The following is a 13,721-nucleotide window of genomic DNA, read 5'->3' as shown; positions in this document are numbered from 1 at the left end:
GCAAGCTAACATTAGCCAGCAGCCAAAACCACACTAGCACAATATATTTCACATGTCAATGTCACCTTTTGGATGTTTTCAACACCAGGGTGGACGGGGTTAGTTGTAACATGTGGGTGGGGATTGCCGGGAAAATCTCCAGGATGGCGAGGACGTCCGATGGCCGTTGTGCAGCAGCAGAAGATTGGAGCCAATTTCTTCCTCCGGTCGGCTGCTTCCCGCCGTCAACAAACACACGGTGGCTGTCACCACGGAGACGATGGGACGGCGTGTTTGTTATCTTCAGATCTTCTGTTGTCGTTCCACACGACTAACACTAACACACTATTGTCAAACAAAATAAGTTTAGCTCGCCCCTCCCTCCTCCTCATCCTGTCCCCTCCCTTCCGCTCACTTCTTGTCTATTATTGGCTGGAAGACTGTTATGTTATGTTTGGTGGTGCAGATTGTTGTTTTTGTTGCCGTTTGTGGAGCCTGGGCTGTCTACAGAGACCACGTTTTTTTACAGTGTGTTCAGGGGACAGGCAGCTCGCCGATAGTGAGGAAATGCTTTTTTACAGTGTGTTCAGGGGACAGGCAGCTAGCAGATAGTGAGGAGATGTTTTTTACTGTGTTTTCAGGGCACAGTCAGCTAGCAGATAGTGAGTAGATGTCTTTTACAGTGTGTTCAGGGCACAGGCGGCTAGCAGATAGTGAGGAGATGTTTTTTACAGTGTGTTCAGGGCACAGGCAGCTAGCAGATAGTGAGGAGATGTTTTTTTACAGTGTGTTCAGGGGACAGACAGCTTGCAGATAGTGAGGAGATGTTTGCTGTAAGAAAAAATGTTGTAGCCTAAAAAACGCATGACATCGCTTAGAACACATTTAATAAACTCCCCTTCAGAAAATGGCTTACAGATTTTGGCGATTTTATGGGATGTCACAAAGCTGGTCTTGACTTCTGCATCTTTGGATGCCTTGTTGCCATGCCCGCTCTGCATCAGTCAAGTTGTATTTCTCTGCATGTTTACTGCAGTGGCGATTCAAATTATAATTCTTTAACTCAGCGATCTGTTCTCCGAAAATTAAGCACACGGCTTTACCTTTTGACTTCATTAAATACTTAGAAGTCCATGTTTGGTTAAAAACTCGGCACTCTGTATCGACCTTTCTCTCTTTCCCATGAGCTGACATGTTTGAGGGATAAATGAAGGCTCATTAACTGCTATACTAACGTCTCTCGTGTTCTCAGTTCGGAGTTAACCAACCTTTTGTCGGGTTAATTTAGTTAACTGTAAAGACTGTTTTCTGACGCTTCATTAAACTGCAGTTAGCGTCGGTAGCACCCAGCACTGAAGTTAAGTGCTAGCCAGGTACAGATTGCTGTAATGGTAGAGGCTGGCTGCTAGCTGACTGGGGGCTAACGGTAACTGTATGTCCCAGGGCTGTTGTAAGCTGTCATCCCGACTGAAGTTTATCAGCGTTGCTTTTATCCATGGTCAAAACAATCATGCTACTAATAATAATTATAATATATAATATAATAATAATAATTAATGAGCGTGTTGAATGATGTTGTAACCCTATAATGTTACCCACCAAGCATTAGCATTAACGTTAGCTACAGTACAGGCCAAAAGTTTGGACATACCTTCTCATTCAATGTGTTTCTTTATTTTCATGACTATTTACATTGTAGATTCTCACTGAAGGCATCAAAACTATGAATGAACACATATGGAATTATGTACTTAACAAAAAAGTGTGAAATAACTGAAAACATGTCTTATATTTTAGATTATTCAAAGTAGCCACCCTTTGCTTTTTTGATAACTCTGCAAACCCTTGGTGTTCTCTCAATGAGCTTCATGAGGTAGTCACCTGAAATGGTTTTCACTTCACAGGTGTGCCTTGTCAGGGTTAATTAGTGGAATTTGTTCCCTTATTAATAAAAAAGCAAAAAGTGGCTACTTTAAAGAATCTAAAATATAAGACATGTTTTCAGTTATTTCACACTTTTTTGTTAAGTACATAATTCCATATGTGTCCATTCATAGTTTTGATGCCTTCAGTGAGAATCTACAATGTAAATAGTCATGAAAAGAAAAAGGAAACGCATTGAATGAGAAAGTGTGTCCAAACTTTTGGCCTGTAATGTACTTGTCAACCAACACATTGTAGTAACATTAAGCTGGATTGATATTAATATGTATCAATATATAAGATCTCTGCTGTATTACTGTGATGCAAAGTGGCATGTAATCAATCACAAAATGATGCCGTGTGGCAAAAAAGCAAGATTACAGTTATGAGTATTGCTTCCTGTGTCATTGTATGATTTACAGTTATTCCTGAACATATCATTTGGGTGCCAGTGTTTTGACGGTCGTCGCAAGTAACTAGAGGGTGAAAGGTTATATGACGCCACTGACAGGCGACTAAAGGAAAACACGTGGCAAAAACAAAATAACAGATTTCTCTGGTTTTGTAATTCGGTGGAAACATTTGGGATAGTGTAACACAACTCATGAAAATATATAACATAGGTATGTTTGTTTTTACTTTACATTTTAATGCAGTAATGTTACATATTGTACCTTTAATTATTCTGATATCTTTAAACAGGAGTTAAATATAAATAACTTGTTTCCTTCCTGTTGTCTCTCCAGACTGAGTGGCTGTAATCTGTCAGAGAGAAGCTGTGAAGCTCTGTCCTCAGTTCTCAGCTCCAAGTCTTGTAGTCTGAGAGACTTGGAACTGAGTAACAATGACCTGCAGGATTTAGGAGGGAAACTGATCTCTGATGGACTGAAGAGTCCACACTGCAGACTGGAGACTCTCAGGTCAGGAATCATTAACCCATTCAACTTATGATAATTTAAACTCTGATTAACTTTAGTTGATAAAACAGCTGATGTGTAGCTTTCTGTCTGCTGAAAGGATAAACTTGGGCAGTAGTTATTAGACTTAGAGTTACTTTACATAAAGGTGTTTCATCATTAGTGCCCAAGCGCAGACAGCGGCGAAGGCCCTATTGGAAGGAATTATTATCAGCGCCCGAGCACAAAAGTGCAAGGCCCCAACGGTGCCTTACACGGAAAGTGCGAAGGAACCTATTGTTTTTCGTCAAATTATTCCGAGTCCTTCTTCGCATTTTTTGAGTGGATTAGAATGCACAAAAGCTCAAAATAATTTGCAGACATGTCACAACTGGTGAAAACTGCATAGTTTCAAAACAATAACTCATATGCACCACTAGGTGACGCTATTGCAAAAGAAAACGTGTTTGGCCCAATAACTCACAAGCCGTACATCGCACATTCTAAAACCATGTATCGTCGCCTTCCCTGGATCCAGCTATCTCCTTATACAGGCCACGCCCATTTTTTCGCCTAGACTTTTATTTGTGAAAAATCGTGATTTATCGAAAACCTACTTTGCCAAACTCCTCCTAGACCATGCAACCGATCTGCACGAACCTTTGAAGGTAGCATCTCTAGATTTATAGGATAAAATGTTCACATATTACGCACAAACAAATTTGTGTAGCTAAGTATGAAAACACCAACTTTGCCATATCTTGACCAAAATAATTGGTATCAATGCAAAACTTAAGATTCTTGTTTGCCATCACCCTTTGGAGGTGCCCCACACATTTTACAGAAATTGGCCACTAGGGGGCGCTACAAGTACATAAAGTTTATACCTCATTAACGGCTCATCCGGGTTTTGTTTTTTCAATTTTCTTGAATCTTTGCATGACGAAAACTCATCCAAAGAAAAATAAAAAAAAGTGACATCAACTTCCTGTCTAAACAGGAAGTTGCGTTATCTTGGCAACAATCATTCTAATTGCCTGTGTGTTGTGTTTGCAGTCTGTCAGGCTGTCTGATCTCAGAGGAAGGCTGTTCTTCTCTGGTCTCAGCTCTGAGGTCCAACCCCTCCCATCTGAGAAAGCTGAACCTGAGCTACAACCATCCAGGAGACTCAGGAGTGGAGCTACTGTCAGCGGGACTGGAGGATCCTCTCTGGAGACTGGAAACTCTCAGGTACAAACACTAATGAACAAAAAGGAGATTTTTGTGTAGGACGTTTTAAAGGATAAACATCTCCAGGAACTAAAATGATGACTCCCTTTTGTTAATAATTGATGTAGTTTGGACAGATATCTGTATATTAAAGGCACTGTCCATATCCTTTTTTTCCCTCTTACCCGGGATCAAATCAGTTTCAACTTGCAGACTAGTTAGCTTGGATTTTAAAATGTCAGTTGCCATAAATGCATGGCTCATGTGATCGGTCAGAGACGTACACTGACACTGGACCAATTATTTCTGTAAGTTCCTCTTGTGCTGGGAGAGTACCGGAAAAAAGTCCCTCAAAATGCTCTTTCCTAGTCTATGCGGTAATATATTATGTGTGTGTGACAATGATGTAATGTTGATGTTTCTGTACAGAGAAATGTCCACTGTTGCACCGAATGCTTGCTCTTGGGGGAATTGTTGGGTCTCTGTAAATGACAGCGTGGCAGTGGCACCGGCAGAAGTAATCCTGTACGCACTGTGCGTACCACTATTATCCTATCCATCCACTATTATTCAGAATATTCATTGTTATGACTGGATTTGTAGATCAAATGTTGGCCGTCAGGGCCAGCAAGGCCTTCTCTGCTGGACAAAACATTGTCAGAATCTGAAAATTATATTTTTATAATTAAAGGCCTATATATAATTTTTTTGTTTTAAGGCCCCGCTGCTTGGCTGGATTGTGTTATTTGTGTTTTTGATTGCTTTGTGGTCACTGTATGAGTAAATATGAGGTTGTTGTGGGTTGTTTTGTTTTGGTTTCTTTGGTAGTTCCATTCAATTTTACTTCATGTTATTAGGGTTGCACGATGTGAGGAAAATATCTAATAGTGATTATTTTGACTGATATTGAGATATGATGCACAATATTGGTGGGAAAAGATCATTTAAAATTATTAACATTGAAAGAAATTACAATGATTATAGTGTGATTTTTGCAAGGATTTGTACCAAACAAAGATGTTTTCTGTAGTCTGTAGGATAAGATTTGTAGTCTGGGATGTCTCTGCAGCTTGACAATACTTCATTCAGAATACAGACACATATTTTGCAGAATACAGACACATATTTTGCCATTAACAAAGATGCAATTTGGATATTGCACTAGTCAATATTGCGATTTCGATACAACTGCGATTAATTGTGCAGCCCTATATGTGATGCAGCATTCTGTCATACTGCGTGAAGTTGATGCTTCAAACAGTGTGTGTTCATGTCTCTGCAGTAGTGTATTAGGCGTCTCTACATGTTGAGCCTTGTGTTAAATCATGTTATTCGACACGGTAATGTCCTAGTGTCATGGTGAGGTTATTTAAGGGTGATTTAATAGCTGTAGGATAGTACTGAAAGCCCAAGTGTAAAATACACGGCCCACCACTGCCGTCGATAAACTCCTGGTTGCTATGGACGCTGATATCGCTGAACCCACGGATCTATCATGTTGTTTGTATCATATGTTGATATGTTATTGTTTGTATCATTACATGGACATGAATATTCCACTTATGAGGATTATCCTGTTTTTTTTATCACATTCAGGATATGATTTTTAGGCTACATGGCACACAGAGAAATCAGGTTATTCACATCTCCATACATGCTCACAATCAGCCGTCTCTCTGTCTCTCTCTTTTTATACATTTATAAACCTGTATTTATACAGGTAATCTCATTGAGACACAGGGTCTCATTCTCAAGACATACCTGTTAATTACAATACACAACATAAGTTACAGACAGACAGACATATTACAATGGTATACACAACATGTACTATACAATATTTAAACTACAGTAACAAGTAGACTTAAAATACTCTCTGTCTCTCTGTCTCTCTGTCTCTCCCTCTGTCTCTCTCTGTCTCTCTTTCTCTGTCTCTCTCTCTCTGTCTCTCTCTCTGTGTCTCTCTCTTTCTGTCTCTCTCTCTCTCATTCTCCCTCTGTCTATCTCTCCTCTCTCTCTCTCTCTCCCTCCCTCTATCTCTGTCTCTTTCTCTCCCTCTCTCTCTCTCTCTCTCTCTCTCTCCCTCTCTCTCCCTCTCTCTCTCCTCTCTTTCTCTCCATCTCTCTCTCTATCCCTCCCTCTCTCTCTCTATCCCTCTCTCTCTCCATCTCTCTCTCTATCCCTCTCTCTTTCTCGCTCCCTCTCTCTTTCTGAGTGATGTAATGCCCCCCCTTCTCCTTCTTTCAGGGTGGAGCCTGCTGGAGTCAGATGGTTGACACCAGGTCTGAGGAAGTGTAAGTCTGTTTTTAATTTCAATCATCAAACTGTGACATCACTCATTCAACCCTCTGATGTCATCATCAAAGTGCTGATTGGTTAATAACTGCAGCTGTGTTGTGTCTCCTTCTCTCCGTCAGATTCCTGTGAACTCACACTGGACACAAACACAGTGAAGAGAAGACTCAAACTCTCTGACAAAAACAGGAAGGTGACACGTATGGAGAAGGATCAGCCATATCCTGATCATCCAGAGAGGTTTGACTGTCCTCAGCTGCTGTGTAGAGATGGTCTGACTGGTCGCTGTTACTGGGAGGTAGAGACGAGAGGAGATGTTTATATATCAGTGAGTTACAGAGGAATCAGCAGGAAAGGAAACTTTAAAGACTGTGTGTTTGGACGGAATGATCAGTCCTGGAGTCTGGAGTGCTCTGATGGTGGTTGTTACTCTGTCAGTCACAATAACAGAGAAACATTCATCTCCTCCTCCTCTGTCTCTGGTAGAGTAGCAGTGTATGTGGACTGTCCTGCTGGCTCTCTGTCCTTCTACTCAGTCTCCTCTGACTCACTGATCCACCTCTACACCTTCAACACCACATTCACTCAACCTCTTTATCCTGGGTTCGGGTTCAGTTCTCCTGGTTCCTCAGTGTCTCTGTGTTGTGTGGAGGACAGAGAGTCTCCTCCTGTTTCTCACTGCTGCTTCTGTTGAGTCTGTACAGGATCACACTTACAGAAATATTTCAGGTTATTGTTATAATCTTATGAATGAACTTTGTATAAAATAATTCAGATTCCTCGTGAAAATTGTACATTTTTCCCACTTCCAGTTCTTTAAAGATGGAAGCTGTGATCATCAAATTGTAGAAATGCCGTTGACTTGTTTCATGTTTTGACTTCTGTCTCTTTTCACAATAAAAGCATCAAGTTACTGTGATTTGTTTGTGGTCTTGTGTGTCATTTTTGAGTTTTATACATTTGAGTGTCTTTTTTATGTGTGTGACATGTAAGTTATGGTTCTAATAGGTAAAAATGGTTCTCTAATATAATGTATTTTTATATAATGTTTTTGCTTGTTGTGTTTACTTTATTGGGCAATAAAGACACATATTTGTTAACCAAGAAAGTGTTTCTGAACATCAATGACATTCAAAACAGTGATAACTGAAACAGATATACAACACACCATGCAGTGTGTATAAAAATATGTATTGCAAACAGACCTAAGTAGTACACAGATAAGTAGATCTGCGCCACCACCAAAGTGAACATAAAAGAACTATAAAATATATACATGCATATGACACTGTTGTAATATCCACCACAATCAACATACACACACTTGCAGACAGCATCTTGGAAGTTTGTGATCAATACTGTATGTCGATGTAACCATAACCAAGTGGTGTCTCATTTCACAGGGTTATGTTTTCACCCTAGCCCTAACCACTCGGTTTCGAGGGACAAGGGGTAAGACGAAGGGGTAGGGGAAAGATGAAGGCCTAGGGGTAAGACTAAGGGGTAGGGGTAAGACAAAAGGCTAGGGGTAAGACGAAGGTGTAGGGGTAAGATGAAGGGTTATGGGTAAGATGGAGAAATGGGATTGACCCTAAGTCTGATCTCTGAGACAGACTCAACTTCTGTAGAACCCCCCCCCCCCCGTGTCCCGTTGCTTTGACATTTAGTCATGTAACAGAGATCATTTACAATTAACACATAAGCACCAGAAAGTAAGTAAAAAAAAACACTAACAAAATGTGAATGTAAACAATGAGAATATACTGTATTTACTGTACTCTAGTGATCAATAAAGTTAGGGGGAAAGTCACACTGACGACGGACTTAGATTAGACCTAGATTTTGGATTGGGACTGTCCAGAGATGGAGTAATTGTACAGTTTAGATTTCCCCCCAAAAATAGAGAATGGGAATAGAGAGATGGAATGGATGCTATCACTTTATCTCTAAATCTCTCATCGTCCCAATTAGGAGCATATACTTTCCCCAGTATGACAGGTTTAAAATATAAAGGCCCTAATACAACAACATATTGCCCTTGTGAATCCTCAATTACCTTAGTTGGGTTAAAAGGAACTTTTTTATGTATCAGGATAGCCACCCCCCTAGACCTAGGAGTAAATCCTGAATGAAATAATTGGCCTACCCATGTTTTCCTTAATCTGAGCTGATCTTTCACCAATAAGTGAGTTTCTTGCAAAAAAGCAATTTCCCATTTTTCAATTTTTCAATTGTGCAAAAAGTCTTGCTCGTTTCACAGGTCCATTCATCCCTTTGACATTCCAGCTTATAAACCTGACAGCTTCACCCAATCTTGATTAAGCCTACTATTATTCATAACAAACTCAAAACTGGTAGGCTACAAGAACTTAACAAAACTGTCTAAAAGACGCACCTCCCCATAACCTTAAACCCCCCACACGCCACACAACAAAAACACAAAAAAACTGAAACCCATAGCGTGTATACTGCCTATGTCTAGATCCCAAAAAGGGATAAACTCGCTAAAGATGTCTTACCGGTGAACATCCTTTAAGAACTACGTGATCTACAAGAGTCCAAACATCTGTCAGTTTACATCAGTATCAAAGTGCTGTACATTTTACAAGCTAAGTAAAGAGAGTATGCTTTTATCAATTAACAGCAGAGTACCTAGTTATCATGCAGTCTAGGTCGATTCCTCTGAGCTCACATTAAGTCCATCACCTCCCTTCACTCGATGGACACACAGACACACACACACAGACAGACACACACACACACACACACACACACACACACACACACACACACACGTGTGAATGAAGAAAAGAAAGCTGTTAATGCAGATACTCTGTCTAACCACTGGGAGGTGCTGTGGTGTGTTTACAAATTAACCGTTAAATATTACACTCATTAAAGAGTCTCCATTCTGTTGTTTCTGACTACTTTTACTCTTTCAGGACAATAATAAACGGAGAGTCAGTTTCAAACAGCTCTGTTTTTATTTCTGGAAATCAGGAGGCAAACAGAGTATCAGGGGAACAACCATCAGACAATTTTTAAAAAAGTTCAAATTGGATGTAAGATCCTTTTAGTTACCTTCATCAAACCCACCAGAGTCCATGTAAATAATCAGGACTTTTAGCGTGTATAGAGCCAGGATATTTCTACCAGACTCCATGTAAATAATCAGGACTTTAAGCGTGTTTAGAGCCAGCATATCTCCACATGTAAATGGGTGAATTAAGGGTTTATTTCAACCAAACCAGAGTCGTGATTGTTGGAACAGTGGAAAGATGAACCGAGACGGCTTTTGGTAGTTTTATTTAGTTTCTGTCCACTTTGAATGAAGTGTGTTTTACGATGATAAAAGTCCTGATTATTTACATGGAGCCTGGTGGGTTTGGTGATGGTGATTTCGGGGCTGTTTCATGTTAAACTAAAAGGATCTTACTCTTTAACTAAAATGTCTATCTCTGTAGGGATCCATCCCATAATGTTGTCAGACACTTGGGATAATAATCTGAGTCTGTCAGCAGCAACAACAGAACTTTTAGTGGACTCTAACTGCGGCTGAAAGTTTGTCCTGTAGGTTTACATTACAGCTTGGTTCTTGTTTAATACTGGACCAGTTTCACAGATTGTTGTTCCATCAGACACACAAACACGGAGACAGAGAGTCCAGGTGGAAATAAACAAAGTTTCCCTTTAAGTTCCTTTTCTTTGCTTCTGAAGTAGTTTTATCTCGGACACACACCGAGTCTGAAAGCAGAACCTAAAGCTGCATGGCCTAAAGTATGAACCCTAACTTCCCATTTACATTCATGTTATACTTACGTTGTAATGGCACCTATGTAATTTCTTGGGGGTCCCATAGACCAGGCTCACTTTGACCAATCAATACCCCACTGTAGGCATGGCCTCAGGAGTGGTCCTAGATGGTACCCTTTAAGTTTCCTAAAAATCGGATGATACCTTCATGAGAAACTTTCACTTTCGTAGCGCCCTGTCACTACCCGATGTGAGTAAGAGCAGATGTCAGTTGCACATGCTCAGATTTAAACATTTTACAACATAACGTGTCATATTTTATGGTGAAATCCATAAAATAATAAACTTTTTTCTTTACAAACAATAACAGAAGATGGAAATCATTTCAAAAACGTTGTAGCTATCTATGATTGTTTGATTGCTAAAGTTATCTAACGTTAGCTCAAAACTCCATTCAAGTGAAAGGCCTTTGTTGTGTTTGATTGCTAACTTTGTTATGTTGTTACTTTTTATATTGTCTTGACATTAGAGAAGTCTCTCGTTAGCAGGTTCTTGGAGGCTACTTGTCGCAAAGTGACCCATGCGCAACTCACATCTGCACTCGACTCACATCGGGCAGTGACAGCCCCCTAGTGGCCGATCTTCACCATGTTGTTGGCGAGCCAAACAAGAATCTAAAGTTTTGCGTTGATAGCATTTAAGTTGGCAGAGATCTGGCAAAGTTGGGGTTTTGAGTGAGTGAGAATCGGGTACCATCCCTACGATCCAGCAACACTTTCCTCTTCACAACATCCATGTTTGTCTTCAGTCCGGGGGTCCAAACCTGGGGCCCGGGGCCCCGGTAGGGTCCTGGTCCTGCCCGTGGGAGGGTCCATGTTCTACACCATGCCGCTCCACTGCAGCGAGGTGTACGCCACGCGGCCGACCGTCCCCGGAGAACACAGCAGCACCGTCTTCTTGACGTTGGAGCCCAGACGAGACACGGCCAGGACGTCCAGCAGACTCAGGGACTCATCCAGAGACACACACACGGCTATGAAGTGGGCATGGAAACGGAGAGGATCCCCTGGAGGACAGAGCGACAGACAGGCAGAGAGAGACAGACAGACAGACAGGTAGAAAGACAGACAGACATAGAGACAGACAGGTAGAGAGATATACAGACAGGTAGAGAGATAGACAGACAGGTAGAGAGACAGACAGGTAGAGAGAGACAGACAGAGAGAGACAGACAGGTAGAGAGAGAGACAGTTAGAAAGAGACAGACAGACAGGTCGAGTTAGAGAGAGTGACAGAGAGAGGTAGAGAAAGAGATAGAGAGAGACAGACAGAGAAAAACAGACAGTAAGAGAGAGAGACAGACAGTTAGAGAGACAGGTAGAGAGACAGACAGGTAGAGAGAGACCGAAAGGTAGAGAGAGAGACAGAGACAGAGAGACAGACAGTTAGAGACAGACAGAGAGACAGAGAGAGACAGACAGTTATATGTACATGCACTGATGCTCAACACAAATGAAGTTCCTAACGGATAAATAAAGTTCTTTGAATTGAATTGAATTGAATATTATAATATGATGTACCAACAATGGTTGAGTAAAGGCCATGGTCACCACAGGTACATAGTTATAATATTATTAGTAACAGCTGATCTGAGCTACCTTTACTATGCTGTCGGACATGTCCTGCAAAAAGAAGACAACCCAACCTACAGTAAAGATTCTCCATGACAGGAGGAGTGTGTGTCAGAACTTGTTGCTATGGTGATTTCCACAGTGAGGGAGTAGAGGAGGGAGTGGGAGACAGTATCTTCCATGGGTCAAACATGTCCATTTAATGATAATTATACCTCTTAAGTTTTTCTGTAATTCATAAACATGGGTCCAATCGGCAAAAATATTATAATCACAAGAGAGATAAAGTTCTGGCGAACGCATTGATGTGGTTTTAATGTTTGTGGTGTCAAATATATGCGACACAGAGCAGGCAACAAACTGTCTGCATCCTTCCAGATATTTCTTTTCATTGTTTCTATCGGCATTTGAAACTGACCTGGATAAACCAGGAAGTCCCCTCCGAACTTTCCGGCAGAGGTCAGGTAGAATCCCCGCCCACTCAGGTCTCAAACACCTGGTACCTGACGGCACCGCGCGGTTTGTTCTGTGTTCTGACATCATTTTCTGTGATAATATTCTGGTTAGTTGGACTTTAAGCCAGAGTAACTAAGATGAAGGTTACGTCTCTGTGGTAAAACCAAAAATCAACACAACTTTAGCATCAAACTAACAGTTTAGACCCCACCCCGCACGGAGCGCAGGTCCTCCACCCTCCACAGCAGGGGGGAGGAGTCACACATGCTGACCGCCACGGGGGAGGAGTCACACACGCTGACCGCCAGGGGGGAGGAGTCACTCACGCTGACCACCAGGGGGGAGGAGTCACACAGGCTGACGACCAGAGGGGTGGATTCACACACGCTGGTAGCCGTGGTCCATCACCCCAACCTGTGGAGATCAAAACAAACTTTATCAATAAGTCGGCTGCTACTAGGGCTGCACGATTTTGGCCAAAATGATAATCACGATTATTTTGAACAATATTATCATATTATCATGATTATTTGTTGATTTTCACCAAAACTAATTTTATTGTCACATAGGCTAATTATAACTGCTTTTACATCCATATTGTGCTACATTCCTGCTAATACATCCATATTGTGCTACATTCCTCCTTTACTGAAGGATACTGTGAAGGAGTATGCCATTTCAGCTCTTGTGCGACCGCTTTCCATACATGCACATTTGCCATGAAAGATACAGGCAACGCAATTTTCTGTTCACGTTAATGGCGTATGTGGTGCCCAGTATCTACCGGAAAAAATAGCAATGTGGATTTCGGTGGCTCATTACACTGCCACTTACATGTCTGCGTTGTGTTCTGATGCTCCGAAACCCACGTTAGATGCAACAGAAACATCGCTGCATGTTACGCTAGTAAACACTAATAACACGTTACACAGCAGGTAATGTTAGGCTACCGTTAGCTACAGTAGCAACTGGATTAAACATGGCAAAAATGCTGACTGCTAAACAGTGTGACTGTATTTCACTGTAGAGGATTCGAACAGAGGGACGTCAAACAGTCTGCCGCTAAAGCTATTTCAATCAGGAGAGACGTCGTTTGCAGATATGCAAAGATATTTATTGTACAACTGTATGATATTGAATGTACAAAGTCTTTTGGAGATTGGACTCCATCGAAATAATCTTGTTAAAGGGGTAGGGAATAGGAACATAACACCCCGATGGAGCCCAGACACTGGTGGCGGCGGTGAAGAGACCAAAGACCGGACCGAAGAGGCAACGGACCGGTCAGCCGGAGAAACACAACTACCGGAGGAGGCAGGGGAGGAGGAGGGTCGAGCGCGTTGCCTGAAACGACAGCTGACAGCACAAGAAGAGAACAGATTTAAAGCAGAGTTGTAAGGCTGTGATTGGCCCTTGAATCTCGTGGCCGAGTCTGATTGGTTTAACTGACACGTCACTTCTTGAACAGCTGATTTGATTTAAGAATGAGTAGTGATTGGGGTAATGACGTCTTCCTGAAAGAATTGTGTTACTCTGTCCTTTGTGACTGTCTACATCTAAAAACTAAGCTGGGCGGTGC

The 13,721-nt window shown here is 41.5% G+C and overlaps 1 protein-coding gene across 1 annotated transcript in view; it reads left to right on the top strand.

The window, feature by feature from the left end:
* The window catches only part of LOC114552340 (protein NLRC3-like), a 211,249-nt gene extending 204,042 nt beyond the window's left edge, over window positions 1-7,207 (top strand). The window contains exons 9-12 of the mRNA XM_028573031.1: window positions 2,649-2,822; window positions 3,855-4,028; window positions 6,255-6,301; window positions 6,425-7,207. Of these exons, the coding sequence (XP_028428832.1) occupies window positions 2,649-2,822; window positions 3,855-4,028; window positions 6,255-6,301; window positions 6,425-6,996 (967 nt within the window). The 3' untranslated portion in view covers window positions 6,997-7,207. The remainder of the gene's footprint in view (window positions 1-2,648; window positions 2,823-3,854; window positions 4,029-6,254; window positions 6,302-6,424) is intronic.
* Window positions 7,208-13,721: the final 6,514 nt, after the last annotated feature.

Source organism: Perca flavescens, chromosome 3 (assembly GCF_004354835.1).
Source record: "Perca flavescens isolate YP-PL-M2 chromosome 3, PFLA_1.0, whole genome shotgun sequence".
Taxonomy (NCBI): Eukaryota; Metazoa; Chordata; class Actinopteri; order Perciformes; family Percidae; genus Perca; species Perca flavescens.
Note: the sequence above shows the minus strand (reverse complement) of the source record. Positions and strands in the feature narration are given on the sequence as shown.